The following is a 20,445-nucleotide window of genomic DNA, read 5'->3' as shown; positions in this document are numbered from 1 at the left end:
TTTTAGTTAGCAGTGCTTATAAATATTTGCTTCTGGTACTAGTGAGTACATAATTCATTGACGAATTTCTTTTTGCAATACAAAAAGATAGAAATAGCCTCAAGAGCCATTAATAGAAAAATGTTTGCATAAATTTTGTATGTTCATATAACAGTTAGGTTTGTGTCTATATACATTGATGTGAAAATTCCACAACACAGACAGGTGAAGAAGGTTAGTTTCATAGTATCTCAGTATAATATTGCTAATGGTGTAAAAGAATATGACAGCCACACCTCAAAGATACGGTTTTTTGGTTTACTTACCTATTTGAAAATTTGGATGGTCTAGAAAAATAAACTCAAAACTTGCATTGATTATCCCTGGAAATGAAGGATGACTTTGTCATTTTAGTTTTTACATTTCTGTATTTGAACTTTTTAAATTAATGCAAATGTATTTTCATTAATACATGAACATAATAACCTCTTGAAGTTTTTTAGCTAATGTGTTAAATGAAAGTATCATAACATTGTTAAATTAAAAATAGAGTTAATGCTATGTAGGTTTTTGCTATATAAAGTACTATATTTTATGGATAACTTACAATATAACCTTTATCTTTCTTAGGTCCTCATGGAAATTACAATTAAAGGACTTCCTCAGAAAGTTTTAGGTTCACCGGCATATCAGGTTGCTAATATGGATATTCTTAATGCAAGTATCTTAAATGTAATTATGTGATTAAAACGAGCCAAAAAGAAAAGTTCCATGATTTCCCTTTATTAAAATGATGAGGTTTAGATTGTAAAATTTTGAGAGATACAGATTTGGATTTGATGATTATGTTACAGAAAAAATTGATAGATGAATTAATAAATTGATGTAAAGAATTAAATATGGCACTATTAATGGAACTGTTTTATATCTGGAATCTCACAATTTCTCAGTGTACATGGAACAGATATGATTAAAATATAAAGAGCTTACTTCTTTGGGCAGTTTATTCAAATACATTTGTTATCTTTTTTGTCATATCGTAAGTAATGTCATGTTAAATTTCTCAACCTTAAAAGGATCATGTTTCACATACCTGATTGTAGAAAAGAAGTGTAACAAGAAGATAATACTCTTTATAACAAGAAAATTGACTGCAATCTTCCATCTTTCTTCAGGGAACTCCCGCTTTGTTCTTAATTCAATTAATTTTCAACAATAATCTCTTGGGATATGGTGTAGAAGATGAAAGGTAATTTAAACTGAAAATATTTTTTATGTTCATCTTAGAAAGGTGACTGTGATGAATGAGGTTCTTTGGGTTAGCATAATACATCATAAATTTTGTAAAAAATCAAAAATAAGATGTGGAATTCTTTTCTTGTTTCCTTGTCAGTTACTTTTAGAATTTTGTTGCAGTGTAATTAATGCATTTTGTCAAAAAGTACAGGTTAACCCATGGTTTGCAACTTTTTCTTCAGGTTTTTTCTTAATCTGGAAACACTTGTAGGTTGTGTTCTTTCTGGTCCAACTTCACCACTAGCTTTCAGTGACTCTGTTTTAAATGTTATTGATCAAAATGCAAAACAGTTGGAAAACAAGGAGCATCTCTGGAGAATCTGGAGTATTATAGTCATTCCATTGACTGAATTGATTAATCAGGTATGATATAAAACTGCTACATATTTATGTTTCCCCCAAAATTTAAAGAATTTTTTTTCTTGTTCGAGCATATGGAGAAATGAATAGAAGCTTGCATTTGAGTAGGTGTTAAATATTTTTTCCTGCAGGATTGGTTAATTTTCTACTCTTTAGATGAATTCTGCCTGATTGTTCAAGAAAGTGTAATTTATGAGGGACTTACCCAGTCTATTTTCTCCAATAGAGGTTATAAACCTGGAAGACTCACATATGATAGAAATTTTTATGCATATATCTCAGGTTCTTTCAGTATTTCTATTATGGGGAATAATAACTCATCTTGAGTAGATTGTATATTAGGATTCCCATGATCAAGCCATGTTGGTGAAGTCATATAGTAGAACCTAAATCAGTAATATGTTGAGAGTTGATTAACCCTTACAGTTAAATATGTGGCAATATTGGCAGGGTGTAGAGCTCACGTTCTGTCACTATTGGTGGTTTGTCAATCTTTAAATGGTATTATTCTTTGGGAAATATTTCACCATTACTCAAACGAAGTGATAACTCCAAAGAATTTATTAAGCGATACCGCAGTAGCCTTTAATGTGGCTACTCAAGCCAGTACCTGGCATTATTATATCTTCTCTGTCTCATTTAAATAGGATCAGGGTGATCCTAATCCTGTTTGACTTTTTTTTTTTTTTTTTAATATCTGCAAAATCCCTGTTTCCAAATAAAATCACATTCGGTTATGGGTGTGAGGAGTTTACCATCTCTTGAACATCTCAACATTGAGGGACATAATTCTGTTCACTACACATAGTAAGATGTTAATGATTATTACACTAGAATTAGGTGATAGTGTATCTAACTTCTTTATAATTTTTCTTGTTTCAGACCAATGAAGTGAATCAAGGTGATGCCTTAGAACATAATTTTAGTGCCATCTATGGTGCATTGACTTTACCAATAAATCACATTTTTTCAGTACAGAAATTTCCAGTGGTAAGGCAATGTGAAATTTTTACTTAAAGAATTTGCATTTTTCTGAAAAGGTCATTTCATCTCTTATTCCTACAGTAGTTTTTCCTAAAATAAGACTTTCTTATGACTTAATCAATATAGGGGATAGGAAAATGGAGAAGGAAGAGAGAAGTTCCATTTAACACTTGTTAACTGTTGTTATTGTGGCATTAGAGCTTTGTTGGGGGGTGGGGCAAACTTAAATACCCTACACTAGTTCCTTCTATGACAATTTAATGTTAGTGTTTATTAAAATGTTAAAGATGTATTCTATTAGGTGTTTAACATGTAAATAAATACTTAAGTTTTTGGTGGTGGTTTTTTTTTGTTTGATTTTTACTGTTAGGCCACCATGAAGACCTTACTTAGAACTTGGTCAGAATTATATAGAGCATTTGCCCGCTGTGCTGCTTTGGTGGCAACTGCAGAAGAGAATTTGTGTTGTGAGGAGCTTTCTTCCAAGATAATGGCCAATTTGGAAGATGAAGATTGTTCAGTAAGTTTATCCTGATACTGACCTTTTTATTTAATGGATTATTTTTAAGTAAATGGAAATAACATTTGTGCACATCGTCGATTGACTGCCGCCTGCATGCCCCTGATGGGGGATCGAGTCAGCAGCCTAGGCATGTGCCCTAACTGGGAATAGAACCTTGAACCTGTAACCTCTTGGTTCCTGGGTTGATGTTCAACCACTGAGCCACATGCAGGGCTCAGCCTTGTTTCTTTTTTTTTTTTTTTTCTTCTCAAAATATATCTCTATTGACCTCAGAGAGAGGAAAGGAGAGGGAGAGAGAGAGAGAAACATCAGTGATGAGAGAGTCACTGATCGAGCCCTCAACTCAGGCATATGCCCTGACCGGGAATCGAACCCTGATCGCCTGGATCCTAGGTCGACGCTCAACCACTGAGCCACGGCCAGCAGGGCTCGGCCTTGTTTCTTATATCCCAGTTTTTCTTCCTTGATTTGCTTTACCATATTTTATTCTTTAACCCTTTGTGGTCGTTTGTCTACTCTCAGCCACCAAAGCTTTTTTACCGTTCCGGTCGTATGTCTGCTCTCAGCCACCACAGCAAGGAACCGTACGAATCTTAACTCTAGTCATTCATGTATCAGTTCATAATTTCTCTTGTTTATCCTTCATAATCTTGCATGTTATGTATCACTGCTCTTTCAATGGAAATTAATTCCGACCAGTACGACACCCATGTCCAAATTTAATACAACCGCAAAGGGTTAAGATACAAGACAACCCTGGCTGGTGTGGCTCGGTTTATTGAGAAACTTCCCATGCATCAGGAGGTTGTCGTGTCGTGTCCCTGTCAGGGCACATGCCCTGTGTTTTGGGCTCAATCCCCAGTAGAGGGCATGCAGAAGGCAGCCGATCAATGACTCACTCATCATTCATGCTTCTGTCTCTCCCTCTCCCCCTCCCCCCTCTCTAAAATCAATAAAAACATTTAAAAAGAAAAAAGGACTAATTGTTAGCAAACTTATATTTATATGACTGATATTGCGTTATCCAATATGCAGTCAATTCATTAGTTGTGATTTGTAGGTCCCAGAAAATTTGTATCATAAAATGTTGAAGTAAAGTTAATTTGTTATAGCTTCTGTTGCAAATACACAGTTCGATATTAATTTTTTATTTGTTCTGTAAAGCTTTAGGGCTTTTCCCCTTTGTTTGGAATATATACAGTTCACCAGGGTGTGTCTTGGCATCTTTTTACATTATTCTTTCAAATACTTGATAGACCTTGAGCACCATTTTACTTGTTTTTTAGAACTTTTGGGTTTACCTTGTGTCCCTATTATTTCTCTACATATGTTTGTGTTTTGCTTTCTTATTTTTTATCCTCACCTGAGAACATGCCTAGAGAGGGGAAGGGAAAGAGAGAGATTTCTTTGTACGAGCCCCAACCTCGTATCCAACTGGCAACCTTTCAGTGCACAGGATGACTCTCGACCAACAGCCACTCCAGCTGGACTGTATTTTGTTTTTCTGGGAGCTTTCTGGGAGCTTGATATTTCTGTGTCCATTCCTTTGCATTACTTTTATAATGTTTTTGTCTTTACATTTAGTAGTTCAAGTGGATATGATTTCCTCTTTCAGGGATATTAGTTTCCTGTTTCTGTTATTAGCTCTTCCTCATGGATTAGTTCTGTTGGTATTTAGCATTCCTTCACAGTAGTGGTTCTCCTGATTGTGGTAAGGGTGTTAATATTGAGTAATACTGGTATTTGGAATATGTTTTCTAATCTAAGAGAGTCCCTGTTTTCTGGCTTCATAGCAAGGTATAGTTATAGGCATCTTTTACCTTGTCATTGTGAGCAAGGAAGCACATTTTCTGTATGAGTGTGTAGATTGTCATCTGGGTTGACCTTCCACTGGTTTTCACAGGTTAATTGGGGCACTACCTTCCTTCTCCTGTCCCTTAACACCATTGGGGGAGGCTGTCTTTGGGGGCAAACATCTGAATTAGTCCAGTGAAGTGGACAAATGGAAGGTAATGGACATTTAAAGGAAAAAGAAAGTGCAACCGTTTTATAGATCTTTAATTTCAGTAGTCTTTTAATTAACCATTTGTTTTTATAATAACTGTCACGTCTTTTCCCAGAACCCTCAATGTGTCTTCCATTTCTCAGGTTCTGCTAGGAAAGCTATTTTTGAGGTGTTTTTTGACTCATTTTGCTGGGGATTTCCTTCTTTTTTTAGTCTTTCCCCTGAAACCTGTCACCACATCCCCACCTAACCTCCCCTTTACATAAATTTCCAGAAAAATTTCAGATACTTTATGGGTTTATTTTTATTTCAGTTAGATTGGAGGGGGAGGAGGAAAGGGTATGAGGAAGCTTAGCAACCTTTTGATTTTTTTTCTCAGGGTTTAGTGAAGACTTGAAATTTTCAAGAGGAATTTGATAAAGAATCTTATTATAAATGTAGCTCTTCCATTCTCAATTTATTTGTATGCTGAGTTTTCTGGCCATCTTAAAGCTGAATAATTTTCTCTGTATCTTGAGAAACAAAAGTATAGTACTTGGCACACAGCACTTAACTGAGAAATGTTCATAACTATGTGTTTAATGTAGTTTACATGGTATAAGCAATGACTTGTATGTTATTGTAAATTATATACAGGAGTCAAAGTCTTAAAACTTTTGTTGATGCTTACTAGTTTTGAGAACTATGTCAGTAATTGAAATGTTTTAATACTTTTAAATATTTTTTCCTAGAATTTGTTGTTCTTGGATAGGATCATTCATATTATTACTGTAGTGGTTGATTGCATCGATTTCTCACCATATAATATTAAAATTCAGTCCCGAGTTAAATGTAAGTATTTTTTTTACTTGTATTTGTTAAACATTTTTTTAAACATGTCTCTAAATTGTTGTCATGGCAAATTTTAATCTTTTCCCCCACCTCATTTTACCTACTTTGGACATTGTATAACCATGTCAGTTACTATGTTAGGAACACTTATTGAAGTGCACTCATTCTCTCCTTCTCTCACAATGATACTAGAGAAGTAATGCTGTGTGTTTTTCCCCCCAGTGTGCTATGTCAACAGGCACACAGTTCCAGTTTGTTCATTACTGGTGATGTTAACATTATACTGTATGTTTAGATGGTATGTGCCAAGTTTTCCACTGTAAAGTAAATTAGTAAATACTTGTAATTAAGAAATTAATGTTTTGTGGCAGATACTTTGAGATATTTAAATACCCTGTTCCTCAGCAAACTTACAGCCATGAGTTTATCATTCATTGATGCTTTTTGCCTGAAACACTATGATGATTCCCAAAGTGAGAATTTATATTTCCAAGGAACATGGTTCTTTTTAGCTGAGAATGGCATTTAGAAACTATATGATCTGATCATTGCTACTAAGGTATCACTGCTCCTAGATCATCTCAGTGGACAGAGGTGGAAGAAATAGGTGTGTTTATGAACTAAACAGTTAACCTGTTTCTCTAGATATTTGAGTCTTACCCTTTCCTCTATTTACCTACCTTCTCTAATAGTGAGACTCCCAGTCCCCATTACCCTCAATATATTTACTGTTTAAAAATTATCTTGTATGTATCTCCTGACTCACAGACTGTCTTCTTTGCCTCAGCATGCTGGCCAAGAATTTTGGGGTAGCCATTCCAATTTATATTCCCATGTCTGGGAAATTGCTGTTTCTAGGAAGGAATATTGACTTCTGTTTAGTAGCAACACTTGTTTTTTACTTTACCACATGATATTTTTAATTTACAAGAACTGAATTATAGATTTCTCTTGAATCTGACATATCTAACCTTAAAATACTAGATTCTGTTAGGGAAACAAAGGTAATTTTGGAATGGGTTCAATTTTTTTTAGAGGACAAATACCTGGTTTTCCCTGTAGGTAGGTATCTTAAGTGAGATGGAGTCTAAGAAGGGTACAAAAGGATGTTGGACAGCGCTTTTAAGACATGTTTTTTCTTTAAATCTAGGCCACTTTTTCTTTTTTAATTCTTAGAACTTTTGAATCTCTTAACTTGTTCGGTGTTATTTCTGGGTTCAGTGTACTATATAGATGAGCCAAGAAGCAATAGTTTCTAAGGCAATTTTTTTTCTTATTTTTGTAAACTGACTTTTAACATCTAATTTTGGAACCTATCATATAATTTAGTACTTTCTTACAAATTAGTTGTTGTAATTCCGAGACCATAAAATAAAAATTTGAAATGCTTCCTTAGAGAAAATAAGATTCATTTTTTTCTTTTATCTCTAACTTTTGTTTTAAAGATGTTATAATGATATTTATCCATTAATGGTATGTACATAATTTTAAGATTTGTGGGTATTACTAAAGAAGAAAGTATATTAGATTTATCTGTCATTTAAATGTTAGATATAAAGATGGACAGCGACACTTTTCATAGTACTTGAGTTTTTAATAAATTCAATTTTATCTTAGCACTGAAGAGACCTTCAGATTGGTCCAAAAAGAAGAAGGAACCCCTGGGAAAATTGGCTTCTTTATTTAAACTTATTGTGAGAGTCATGTATTCTTTTCACACTTTGAGCCTCAAGGAAGCACATTCTGATACTCTCCTCGCTGTTGGGAACTCAATCACCGGTATTCTTTCCAATGTACTTGGCCATATTTCTTTGCCTTCTATGATCCGAAAAATATTTGCAACTTTAACAAGACCTCTGGCATTATTTTATGACAACTCAAAGTAAGTATGTGGGCTTAATAGTATATGTATATAATTTAGATCTAGGTAGCAAACTTTTGTGATTTTCCTGTCAACTTTTTTGCTGATAGTAATTTTTTAAAATTTAGTGGAGAGGATACTATATTAAACCATGCTTTTGTTAAAAAGATAGTTGAAATAGTACATAAATACAAGGTAGGAATTAGTTGCCTTTTAATTTTATGTGCTAGCCCAACCCCCTTTTCCATTTAGTGCATATCTTTTTACATTTTTTAATACAAACAAGCGTACCTATTAAATGTATGAATATGAAAGCATATTTGACATGCTACTTTGCAATTAAGTATATGGTATGCACTAAGTATATTATGTGCACCTTGCTTGCACCATGCACGTAAGAATCTCATTCTTTTTAATGTTTGCATAGGGTTTCATGAAACTTACCTATATTTCTGTTGCTGGACAGAATGTTTTTTTCCTAGCCTTTTCCTGCTTAACTTACAATATTGCAGTTGAACGTACTTGTACATAAATCATTGTCTACATTTGCTACTTTCTGCAGAATAAGGTCCTAGAAGTGAAATTATTGGTTCAAAAGGGTACACACATTTAATTTTCTGAATTACCTCCCAAAGTTGGTATTAATGTACATTTAAGTGAAACAAGTAATGCCTTAAAAAAATCTGAAAAATTGCAGATAACATACTTTTAAAAAGCAGTTGCAAGGATTCATCAGTGTTTTTTATAACAAGTTCATATTGTTCAATCATAATATAACCTATATTTTATAGATTAAATTCACAGAGAAAGTTTTAGGAACACATAAAGAACAAAATAGAACTTCATATCTATTATTTTGGAAATTTTTTTATAGTTCTTAAGCTTTGTCAGAAATAATTCATAACCTTTTTTTAAAAAAAGGGTACAGAAACAACTGATATTAATATTTTGAGGTTTATTCCAGATACTTTTCTTTCATTCCTTTTTTAAAGATAAGTCTGTATCATACTTTATGTTTGATAATTTGGCATTTTTTTTAAAGTCTTAGGGCAATTTTTTATATCACTATACATGCATGTCTCACTTTTATGGTTGCGTTACTGTATTTTAGGTTTAACTTTCTAAAATATAAATGGTATTGCATGTTTTTTTTCTTCACAGGTTTGATCAAGTTCCGAAAGTGTACAGTTGTATGAACAACAAGGTAAAAATAGACAATTACCCATAAACATACTATTATAATGAGAAAATGTTAGGGCTTAAATAATTGTCTTCCTTAAATATAATTCTGCTGACTTTTAAAGGGGTTATTATAATACTTCGACACTAATGGAAATATAATAACATGACAGAAACAATCAAAGGATAGTTTATTCTGTATGTTTGTTAAAAACAAGTTACGTTCACAGAGTTTTCAGGTAAGGAACCTGGGCCTGCCAGAATTAAATCAGGCTCTCTGGACCTCTTTCCCTGTTCTGAAATCGATTTTCTTTATCCCAGTGGCCTTCAAACTTTCTCCTGCACCAGAATTACCTAAAGGCTTTAGCCCTGTTGCACAGAGCCTGAGAATGTGCATTTCTGACAAGTTCCCAGGTGACGCTGTTGCTGCTGGTCCAAGGCCCACATTTTAAGAAGCAATGATCTGTACCCTCTGGACCACGTTTTCTTCCTGCTGGTTCACAATAAAGTTTTTACTTTTTTCAAAGGATAGTTTTTTAAAGGAGGATTTAATAATGTTGCTTAAAATTCATATAACTCATTCATTCCTATCTTACCTCTTTATGTGAGGGTAATTGGTTTCAATTGTTCTATATGTTCAACTGTATAAACAGTTGTAATATAAAAACAATTTTTTTCTGTTAATGGAAAATAAGCTTGAAATAAGGTTATAATATTACTAAAGTAAACTCACGTGATAATTTGTCAGCTTATAAAGTGAAGTATGTATTGAAGGTAATGGTTGGGAGATTTTTAAAAGCCATTTGAGTTTTTACATTTTTAAAATTTTCATCCACCAGCTTTATTTAGGATTCAATACTAAAAGCCAGAAGAAGTTTTAAAAACCACTTTTAATCCCATTTTTCGGTAGTGTTATTACATTAGGAATCTTTTTACATTTTTCCATACAGAAGAACAAACATACATGTCTGTGTGCAGGGTTGTTACCGACTGCACATGGTGGGAACATGCGTTTTAACCTCAGGCCTCAGGCCTCGGGCCAGGCCCTGCCTCGCTGTCCTTGCAGCACCCGAGCCGACTTCTGAAATGTTCCACACAGTAGAACCTCAGCTTCCCTGCATCCCTAATCCCAAAGCCAGGCCTTTGGTCCCCTCACCCTTCCCAAACCTGGACCCCGCTTCCCCCCCCCCCCCCCCCCCAATCTAGCACCCTATACTGCGCCTGCCTGGGGGCTGCTGGAGGGGAAGCAAGCCCCGCCCAGACCCCGCCAAATCCCTCGAAGTCTCTCTTGTTCCCCAGGATCTTCGCCCTAACGACTCTGTACCTGGAACGTTCTCAAAAGCAATATGATTTTTAAAAATTGACTTCATCACATATTCTTTGTGTATTTTAATTTAGTACGCTCTGCTTTTATTTTTTTCTGCTTTAAGTGTAACATTTTCAAGTGTTGCCCTAATAACACATTTTTCTTTCTTAGTTAGAAAAGCTACTAGGAGAAATCATTGCTTGTCTACACTTCAATTACACTGGAACTTATGACACTGAACTTCTTGAACAGATCTCCCCATTGTTATGCATAATATTTTTGCACAAGAATAAACAGATTCGAAAACAGAGTGCTCAGTTCTGGAATGCCACATTTGCTAAAGTGACGGCGTTGATTTATCCTGAAGAGTTAAAGTATGCTAACTGCAAAATTCTTATATATTCTATTTTGATCATGTAAATTCACTTTTTGGTTTTAACATAAAATTTTCTTATCAGAAATTATTGCAGAGAATTTCTTAGTTGAAATATTGTTATGCTAGTCATTAAACATTATTTGACCATTTGTTTGGTTTTAGAATAGTAACCTCTTGGTTTTAGGAACATAAAAAGCAACTTGAAATTATCCTTAATAAAATAAACAGAAAAGGCAGGAAATTGTTCGTTATTAAATCTAGGTGTGTGCACATGGGTACCTAATGTAATTATCTGCCTTTGCTTCAAATTTTCTACATTTAAAATTTGGAAAATTTGAAAAGTTTTTAAAAAAAAATTGAAATCAGAAGAATTTAGCAAAAAATTTAAATATTGCCAGTAATTTCTCTCAGTTTTATATATGGAGAGTATGGAATAGTCTTTAAGCTGGATGTATTTTGCCACTTAAAATTAAAGTGTTCTTGTTAATATCAATATTCACCAGTACTACTTGATTCAAAATATGTATGTTTATGTGTTTTTTTAAAAAGACCTATACTAAGACAAGCCAAAGAAAAATTCCTACTGCTGTTGCCTGGTTTGGAAAGTGTTGAAATTATGGAGGAATCCAGTGGACCATATTCAGATGCAGTGAGTTTGTTCTTTTTACTTTTGAATGATGTTTGATCAGTTTGTTTAATGTGATTTTTAAAAGGTCAAAAACTTAGACTGTTTTATTGAAGTGATAAGTAAGTACAACCTGGACAGATGCTTCATAATACAGGATTTTTTTCTATAAAGTCAATTAATTGGCTTGAAATACATTTATGACTTAAGGGCAGAAAATTTCATCCTAGATTTTTGTGTAAATTTCTGGTGCCTGTTCATTAATGATCTCTTGAATTACTGTACCTCATGTAAACTGTTTTGCAAAGGCTGTAAATTATTAAAATACATGTTTAAATGTTGCTTTTTAGATAAACTAGGAGTAGTAGTTACTTGTCCACGTCTAAGCAAGAGGTACCCTTTATTTTCTCATTTCTTTGCATTGAATCATTCCTTCTGTCAGAAAAGCACATCTTTGCACAATTGTTATTTTGGCTAACGATAACCTGATTACTATTTGAAGATGAAGGAGTAAAGGCATGTATACCCCATTGAAGTGGAACACCCTTAGACAACTTCATCCTCAGACAACATTTTTCTTCAATAGCAATGTAGTTTAGCTGTGTTTTGTTTAGAACCTGTAAAAAACAGAAGGTGGTATAACTTGCCAAATACCCTATTTAATTTTGGATTTTGGCTGAAATAAAACTGATTTAATAAATAAGTCTAGAACGCTGAGGCTTATTTATTGTAATTTGGCCTGAAAAACCCATATAGTCTTTTGAGAGGGATATGATAGTTAATATTTTCTATTATACATGCCTTATTGTTTAATGTTTAAAGTTTTATGGCTTTGGTTTTTCTTTTAGAACTATTTCCAGTAGTAGGTGTATTTTGAGTTTAGTGATTTTTATTTTTATTTCTGTATTTATATGGTATATCTTGTTTTCAGAATTCATAAAATTAAGTGGTGCAAAACAGCTGTTGTTTAAGTTGGGGATACCAAATCTATTTGCTATTATTGAAATTGACATTGCCTTTCTTTTCATTGATGTGATTTTGCTAGGGTTGAATAGTGAAAAGAAATTTGAAATGAGTATACATTACATTGGAAATTTTAAAACGTGAAAAGGGAAATAAAGTAGAACAGTTGTACTTATTGAAATTGTTTTATTTGCCATAAACAGACAGAAAACTCACAATTAAATATGAAGATAAGTGGCATGGAAAGAAAATCAAGTGGAAAAAGAGATTCTTTTTTGGCAAAACCAAAGGGTTCAAAAGAAAATATGAAATCACCAGCCAAAGTATGTTTTTTCAAATTTTATTTCACAGAACTTTTAAAAGTAAAGTGTATGGTAGCTTGAAAGCACGCAACTTCTACTTTGAAGAAAAATTGGTTAAAGACTAAATGTAGGATTGCAGGAGAATATGAGTTTGGTATAGAAAGAACATATTAGGATGGCATGGATATGTAGGAGCTTTGGGGGATGATTTCTTCTTAGTTAAGTTAGGTCTGCATAATACTTAGCACCCATTAAGTAGCAGCCTTCTTGAGATGGAATGAAAATAGATATGAATAGCTGTAACATAGCATAAGAGGAAAATTTTTTAGAACTTGTTGTTAAATAGAAACAAAATGCCTAGGTAATCTATTTTAACATCAAATCTAAAATTAAATATCTCTCTACTTTACATTTAGCTGATTTATGTTACTGATACATTGCGCATATTATTTTGGCAACTGAAACTTGACTAGTTTATACCTCACCTTGAGAGCCACAGATGTACTCTTCTCCTGTCAAACAAGTTAATTTCTACGTGTTGGCCTGAAAAACATATTTTTCCATGCTATATTGGTAAACATGCCTATTTTTTTAGAGAGGTTTAATAATTTTTATTTTCTGAGTATTAGAGCTACAAAGAAAGGTAGGGACATTGTGCTAATTCTTATTAATGAGAAATCTTATATGGGTTTGAACTTAAAAATTCCTACTCATTATCAAAACCTTAGAGTGTTAGAACTGAGATTTATTGAAGTATTGGAAAAATAATTTGGCAACTCAAATGTACATTTTTTTAAAATTTGTAGTTGAAACTAGAATCTTCATCTCCCAAAATAAAGAGTGAAATGCCTTTGGAAGAAGAAAAGTCTATTGAATTTGTATTTATACCTCCAGAAGGAAAAGAAGCAAAGGAAAGAATACTAACTGAACATCAGAAAGAAGTACTCAAAACAAAGAGGTTTGTAGTCTTATTTTGAATCGAGTAATCTGTAGTCACATTTTTTGCAGCAAACTATAAACTGGATTCCTTTATTGAGGTAGTGGACATGGGGGTATGGAAGATGGTTTCATGGAAAATAAGCATCTAAGCATTGATTTTATATTGTTCTTAAAAGAGAACTAAATGTAGAATTTTAGGTTGTACTTTCTAATTGTAGGAATATCAGATATTGAACTTATAAAATCCTTTCCAGGTGTGATATTCCTGCCATGTATAATAATCTGGATGTTTCACAAGATGCATTATTTTCTCAATATACTCAGGAAGAATCTATGTAAGTATGGAAGCCACTGAAGTAACTGGTTTTTAAAGTAATTAAAAACTACTCTAATTTATATTTATTTATTTCAGGGAGGTTCCTAGATTAGCTGAAAAATTGAAGGAAGATTCCAAGATGATACTTAAGGTATACATATTTTGGGGGTTTTCAAATCAGTCTTCTTCCACTATGGAGTCTCTTGTATTTTTTTTAATGTTTTTATTGATTTCAGAAAGAGAAAGGGAGAGGGGGGGGGAGAGAGAGAGAGAAACATCAGTGATTAGAGTGAGTCATTGATCCGGTTGCCTTCTGCATGCCCCCTATCTGGAATTGATCCCACAACCTGGGCATGTACTCTGACCCAGAATCAAACCATAACCTTCTGGTTCATAGGTCAGTGCCCAAACACTGAGCCACCCAGGCCAGGCTCTTGAATTCATTTTAAGATTTGCTGTTTAATCTCTTAACTCACATTAGCAGATGTTAGCAGTATTATAGTCATTGGGTGGGCATGTGGATGTATTTAATTTTATTGAATATTTACAATTAGAAACAAATAAATGGGCATCTACCACCATCTTTGGCGTATTTGCAAAATATTGAAAGTCGGGGATTGCCTTTTGAATTACTAAAATTTCCCCCAAAAGTCAGACTTGTTTGCTGGTTAACCTATATATGTACATTTCTGTGCAGGAGGAACTAATGAAGAGTGACATTATGCAAGATGTTACGGAAAACTGTGGTATGGAAGAACATCTCAAAAAGACTTCCGTTTCCAATGAGATTGGTTCTATTGAGGAAACCAATCTGGGAATACTGAGCAGTAATAATAATGCCAGAAAAAAAGCTTTAATTTCATCAAAGAAAATATCAACTGAATGTGCATCTAGTGCAGAAAACACTTTTGGTGTTAGCAGTAGCTCGGTTTCTAATATCACTATTTCTGGAACATCCTCACAGCCTACAAGTCGAAGGCAAACCTTTATTACTTTGGAGAAGTTTGATAGTTCAGAAAATAGACCTTTTAGTCTTTCCCCCTTGAATAATATGTCATCAGCTGTGACAGTGAAAAATAGTCAGGAAGGCACGAATAAAACAGATACTCTACCAAAAGCAAAGAGAAGAGAAGTGGCTCTTTCAAAATCTGATTCTGAAAAAATAGTGCATGGAAATAAGCGGTCAGGCCTAAGGTCGAGTAAAGCTGAACAAACAGGGAGTAAAAGGTCTAAGCTCTTAACAACACCTGATCGGGAAAAAAATACTGGGGAATCTATTGATAGCATGGTAGCCTTAGAAAATAACCCAGCTGTTTTGCTTAATCAAACAGAATGTGTGTTAGATAATCAGGCTCATCTCTCAGAATCCTCAGTGGAACATGAGGATACAGTGCTTAAACCAACAACAGAAAATGCTTTATTAGAAAGCAGTATTGTAGAAGAGAAAACTTTAGGAAGTAATTTGGAATCCAAAGAAAATACACCCCCAACCATAATACCAGCTGATCAAATGGTAAATGAGGATAGTCATGTTCAGATAGTTCCAAATCAGAAAACCCTTAGACGATCTTTAAGGCGACGGTCAGAAATAGCAGAGCCTACCACTGATAGCCAAGATAAAGAAAATAATCATCAAAAAAAGGAAAGACGAAAGGAAGAAGAAAAAACTCTTCAGAAGAGTCCGTTACATGTAAAAGATGATGTGTTACCTAAGCAAAAATTGATTTCTGAACAAATTGTACAGGAAACTTTAATTGAGGATGATTCTTTACATGAGAAGACTTTGGGGGAAACCAGCACTAATGCCGAAATTGACAAAAGTAGAAGAAAGCCAGACCTTGAACATATTAAATCTGAGGGAGATGCTGCCCAGGACGTGGCAGAGAAGTCCTCTGAGAAACCAGTAAGGGGACGAACACGGTATCAAACAAGAAGAGCATCCCAGGGGTTACTTTCCAGCATTGAAAACTCCGAATCTGATAGTTCTGAAGCAAAAGAGGAAGGTTCTAGAAAGAAGAGATCTGGAAAGTGGAAAAACAAAAACAGTGACAGTGTTGACATTGAAGATCAGGAAGATAAGATGGAAAAACAGGAATGTGTAAAAGTTGAAAATCAGACACATGATCATAAAGCAAATTCTGAATTGGACATAAATATAAAACCTCAGATTTGTGGGGAAAAAGATGAAAATGTAGCTCTTCATGATTCTACAGTATCTTCAGATTTATTGAAAGTATGTGATATATCAAATACTTATGAAGGAAAAGGTAAAACTAACAAATGTGCGGAATATTCCTTATCAAATTCTTCTGTATTAGAATTAAATCTAAGGACTAGAAATGCCAATAAGAGAGTACAAAAGCGAGATTCCATAGAAAACAGCAGTGTGGAAGAATGGTCAAAAACAGGGACATCAGACATTTCTTTGCCTTCTGAAAAAACTTTTCAAACACCCGAATGCCGACACAAGAGAAGTAGGAGGGTAAGGAGATCTAAAGGTTGTGATTGCTGTGGAGAAAATTCACAACCTCAAGAAAAGTCACCCCTTGGGTTTACAAATACAGAAAATTACAATGTAAAGGTCAATGAAACCAAAAAGATTGATGTGCAAACACCTGTAACTATACCAGAGACTTCTAAAGCTAATTACTCTGAGGCTAACCTTCCAGATGAGCTGCATAGTGTGAGTTTTCATTTGGGTCTCAAGGAGGACAATGATACTATTGATTCATTAATTGTACCTGAAACAGAGTTGAAAGAAAATAATATTCAAGACTCACTTCCTTCTGAAATAGTAAATCTTAAAGAAGAAATGTGTGATACGGATTTAAAGAAAGCAATAGATGTTGAAAGCCAAGAGCCATCTAATAAAAAATGTAAGACTGTTGTTCCATGTTTAGGTGATTCCAAAGATAATACGCTGAAATGTTCTACTTTGGAGACCAAAGAAGAAAAGTCAGAAGCTATACTAAAAATGGAAGTAAATACAGAGAACACTGTTAATGTTGAAGCAGATGCATGTAAAGTAAAAGCAGAATTCAATCCAGAAGATGTAGAAGCTATGGAATTGGATGTAGAATGTGACAAATCTGAAGCTAGCTTCTCTGAACAAAAGAGTGCCACAACTGGTATTTTTGAGGCAGAGGCACCAGAGGAAAACAGTACAAGAAGTGATGAATCTGAAGCAGATGCAGCTGAAGTACTGAATGCTGAAGAAGCTGTAACTGAGGAAATTAGTTCAGCTATTGATCATACTGATGAAATTACACCTATAAAAGTAGGAGCTCAGATAGAAGTTTCTGAACAAATAGCAGTTGGGGGACTAGATGGAGTAAATGATGAATCTGATCCAGGCCCATCTGAAGAAATGAATGCTGAAATGGAAAATTATGAAGATAGAGTAATTGGTGAGGTGAATGTTGAAAGTGACCATGTCAGTGAAACAGAGGATGGAGACTTGACTACCAAAGCATCAAAGCCTACAGAAGGGAAAACAGACAGATTGAATATAGAAATTGACAACTTCATTCTTAACACAATTAGCACTGAAGAAGGAAAGGTTAACTGTGATAAAACTGAAACAAGCATTGTACTTAAACCCGAAGAAACAAAATTAGATTACAGTCAAATGAAAGTGGGAAATGATGGTGACATTTTACAGGAAGTTCATAATTCAGAGAAAGTGAAGGAAACATCACAATCTCAGACACCTGAAAGAGATATCTCTGAACTGATAACAGAAGACAATAATCTATCTCCTCAAAAGATAAGCGAATTTGATCCTTTACTTTTGTCAACAACTGACAGTCCTAGTGGCATGCAGGCCCGCTGTTTCTGGTCTCCTTTGGCTTCTCCATCCAACAGCATTTTAAAGAGAGGACTAAAAAGACCTCAAGAAGATGAGATCTCATCGCCTGTTCACAAGGTAGGGTTTTGAGGCTGAATATTAATGACCCATGTTTTGTTTTTTGTTAAATTTGTGTTTATTGGTGAAAGTATTACATCCCCCTTTCCCCCCCCATTGACCCCCTCCACCCCGCTCCCCCCTCCCAGGCTTTCACCATATTACTGTTTGTGTCCATGGAATTTGCATATATGCCTATAAGTGTTCTGGTTACTTTCCCTCCCCACCCCCTTCTTTGTGAAATACGTCATTCTGTTGCTTCAGTGTCTCTGGGTCTATTTTGTCTGTCACTTTATTTTATTCAAAAGCTTAAAGAAGAAGCTTCAACATTTCATGCAATACTATTTTTGGTGGTGATGAACTCCTTTACCCTTTTCTTGTATGTGATTTAATTGGAATATTTTTGCCACATAGTGATACCTGGTGAATTACAGAATATTAAGTTTTTGACCACTTGTTTTGTATATTTACCATGGTAGCTAGGGAAAAGGACAGGTAGAAGGAAAGATGTTGAGAAGAAGAGACTGAGGGCCTTAGATATTCCATTATTTCAGGACAATATAAAGATCTTGATACAACCATGAACATTATCTTTTTCAAAATTGGTGAAAATTTCTCACGACGATTTTTTTCTGTTCCTCATACCGTAATATATGAAGAATAAAGCAACTTTAGTTAGCTGTTGTGTATACTAGAACATTATACTGTCTGTTTCAATATTTTAAGTGTTCGTATAAATTCTTATTTCTATACCTGATCATTAAAAAAAATTCTTAGGCTGTGCGACCATCAGTTTTTGGATATGATTTCATTTATAATTTTTTTCCCATCTTCACTAAACTACAGCCCTTTTAGTTATAAACGTGTGTTATCTATTATATGTGCTTCACCTCCTGGCCTTGTAAGTTGCACGTAATTTTTTGAACTAATAAATTACAAAAGGAAAGTTACATGTGCCTACATAGATTAACTTGTCCTCTATTTAGCAAATTAGATGCTCTGTAAAAGTCTGATGTGGGCATTTCTTAATTTTGAAATTGATCCTACCAGTTCTTTTTAGTGTGACTGACTATATTTCATTTAAAATTTTTAATTATAGATGATATGCAATATATCAGTTTTAGGTGTACACCCCAGTGATTAGACATAACTAGATATAACTTACTAAGTGATCATCCTGATAAGTCTCATACCCATCTGACACCATACATAGTTATTAGAATATTAATGACTATATATTCTCTGTGCTATACCAAGTTGTACTTCTTAATCCTTTCACCTTTTTCACCCATCCATCCAACTCCTCATCTGGCAACCATCAAAATGTTCTCTGTATCTGTTGAGTCTGTTCTGCTTGTTCATTTTATAAATGTATTTGATAATACATTTATTAACATTTTATTGTTCATATTCTTTTTTTTTTTTTCCTTGAAGATACTTTAGCATTTCATGGTTTGGTGCTGATGAACTCCTTTAGCTTTTTCTTGTCTGGGAAGCTCATTTTATGTCCTTCAATTCTAAGTGGTAGCTTTGCTGGGTAGAGTAGCGTTGGTTGTAGGTCCTTGCTTTTCATCACTTTGAATAATTCTTGCCAGTCCCTTCTGGCCTGCAAAGTTTCTTTTGAGAAATCAACTGGAAGTCTTATGGGTGCTCCCTTGTAGGTAACTAACTGCTTTTCTCTTGGTGCTTTTAAGATTTTGTCTTTAACCTTTTGCATTATAATTATGTGTCTTGGTTTGGACCTCTTTGGGTTTATATTGTTTGGGACTCTCTGTGCTTCTAGGATTTGTATGTCTATTTCCTTCACCAGGTTAGGGAAGTTTTCTGTCGTTTTTCAAATAGGTTTTCAATTTCTTGCTCTCTCGTACTGGCATCCCCATGATGCGAATGTATTTTTGATGTGGTTGCAGGAAGGTGCAAGTGCTGCATTTACCTACGCCAAAATCTTAAATTGAGCCTACCATTTACAGTAGAAGACGTGTTCATACATACAAATATGTATGTAGATATAAAGATACACTTAATTTTGCCTTTGGCAAGCACATTGTGAGTACTTCGTCAGCATATACCAAAAATTCTTATACTGAGAATTCAGAGATTAGTCCTTGGAAAGATTTAACACCTCTTTGGAGTTTTTTGTTTTGAGGCTCTTACTAGTTTTTATTTTTAAAGATTTCTTAAAAACTGATTTTTAGAGAGAGAGGAAGGTAGAGAGAGAAAGAAACATTGATGTGAGAGCCTTGATTGGCTGCCTCCTGCATGCCCCCACTGCCAGGTATCAGTTGAGCCCACAACCATGGTATGTGCCCTGACCAGGAATCGCACTGGCAACCTCTTGTTACACAGGATGGTGCCCTGTCAACTGAGCCACACCAGCCAGGGCAAAGCTCTTAACTATTTTTTTTTCAGTGTCTGAAGTTTAATTAAATAGGCCATAGACATTCTTGAAAAGTTTATGGAGATAGCAGTACATTGAGATTTATGTCTTTCTTCAGTATACTTATTTACTTATGTTTCCTTTGCCTTTTCCAAGCTTTGCCCACCAGTCTTCCTATCAATTCTATGAACTACCCAGCATTCTTTGTTAATTCATATTTTAAAATTTTTTCATTTTTCTTCTTTTCCACCCCTCTTTGACAACCTTTTCTCTGTAACTATAGGTTTGTTTGTTTTGTTATTTTAGATTTCACATATAA

General features: G+C 34.3%; 1 protein-coding gene across 8 annotated transcripts in view; it reads left to right on the top strand.

Annotated features, from left to right (window-relative positions):
• RIF1 (replication timing regulatory factor 1) overlaps positions 1 to 20,445 on the top strand; it is a 50,808-nt gene that overhangs the window by 21,896 nt on the left and 8,467 nt on the right. For 5 of the 8 annotated variants that reach the window (XM_081141689.1, XM_081141693.1, XM_081141692.1 and 2 more), the window contains 15 exons: positions 610 to 696; positions 1,155 to 1,228; positions 1,458 to 1,638; positions 2,518 to 2,625; positions 2,990 to 3,139; positions 5,879 to 5,978; positions 7,596 to 7,860; positions 9,001 to 9,043; positions 10,496 to 10,698; positions 11,250 to 11,349; positions 12,492 to 12,611; positions 13,397 to 13,548; positions 13,784 to 13,864; positions 13,942 to 13,996; positions 14,543 to 17,770. In XM_081141689.1, coding sequence (XP_080997815.1) covers positions 610 to 696; positions 1,155 to 1,228; positions 1,458 to 1,638; positions 2,518 to 2,625; positions 2,990 to 3,139; positions 5,879 to 5,978; positions 7,596 to 7,860; positions 9,001 to 9,043; positions 10,496 to 10,698; positions 11,250 to 11,349; positions 12,492 to 12,611; positions 13,397 to 13,548; positions 13,784 to 13,864; positions 13,942 to 13,996; positions 14,543 to 17,770 — 4,947 coding nt within the window. The remainder of the gene's footprint in view (positions 1 to 609; positions 697 to 1,154; positions 1,229 to 1,457; positions 1,639 to 2,517; positions 2,626 to 2,989; positions 3,140 to 5,878; positions 5,979 to 7,595; positions 7,861 to 9,000; positions 9,044 to 10,495; positions 10,699 to 11,249; positions 11,350 to 12,491; positions 12,612 to 13,396; positions 13,549 to 13,783; positions 13,865 to 13,941; positions 13,997 to 14,542; positions 17,771 to 20,445) is intronic. The other 3 variants (XM_081141690.1, XM_081141687.1, XM_081141688.1) reach the window with 2 other exon arrangements.

This window comes from Miniopterus schreibersii, assembly GCF_964146895.1.
Source record: "Miniopterus schreibersii genome assembly, chromosome: 7".
NCBI lineage: Eukaryota > Metazoa > Chordata > Mammalia > Chiroptera > Miniopteridae > Miniopterus > Miniopterus schreibersii.
The sequence above is the reverse complement of the archived record's forward strand: the minus strand, read 5'-3'. Positions and strand labels throughout refer to the sequence as shown.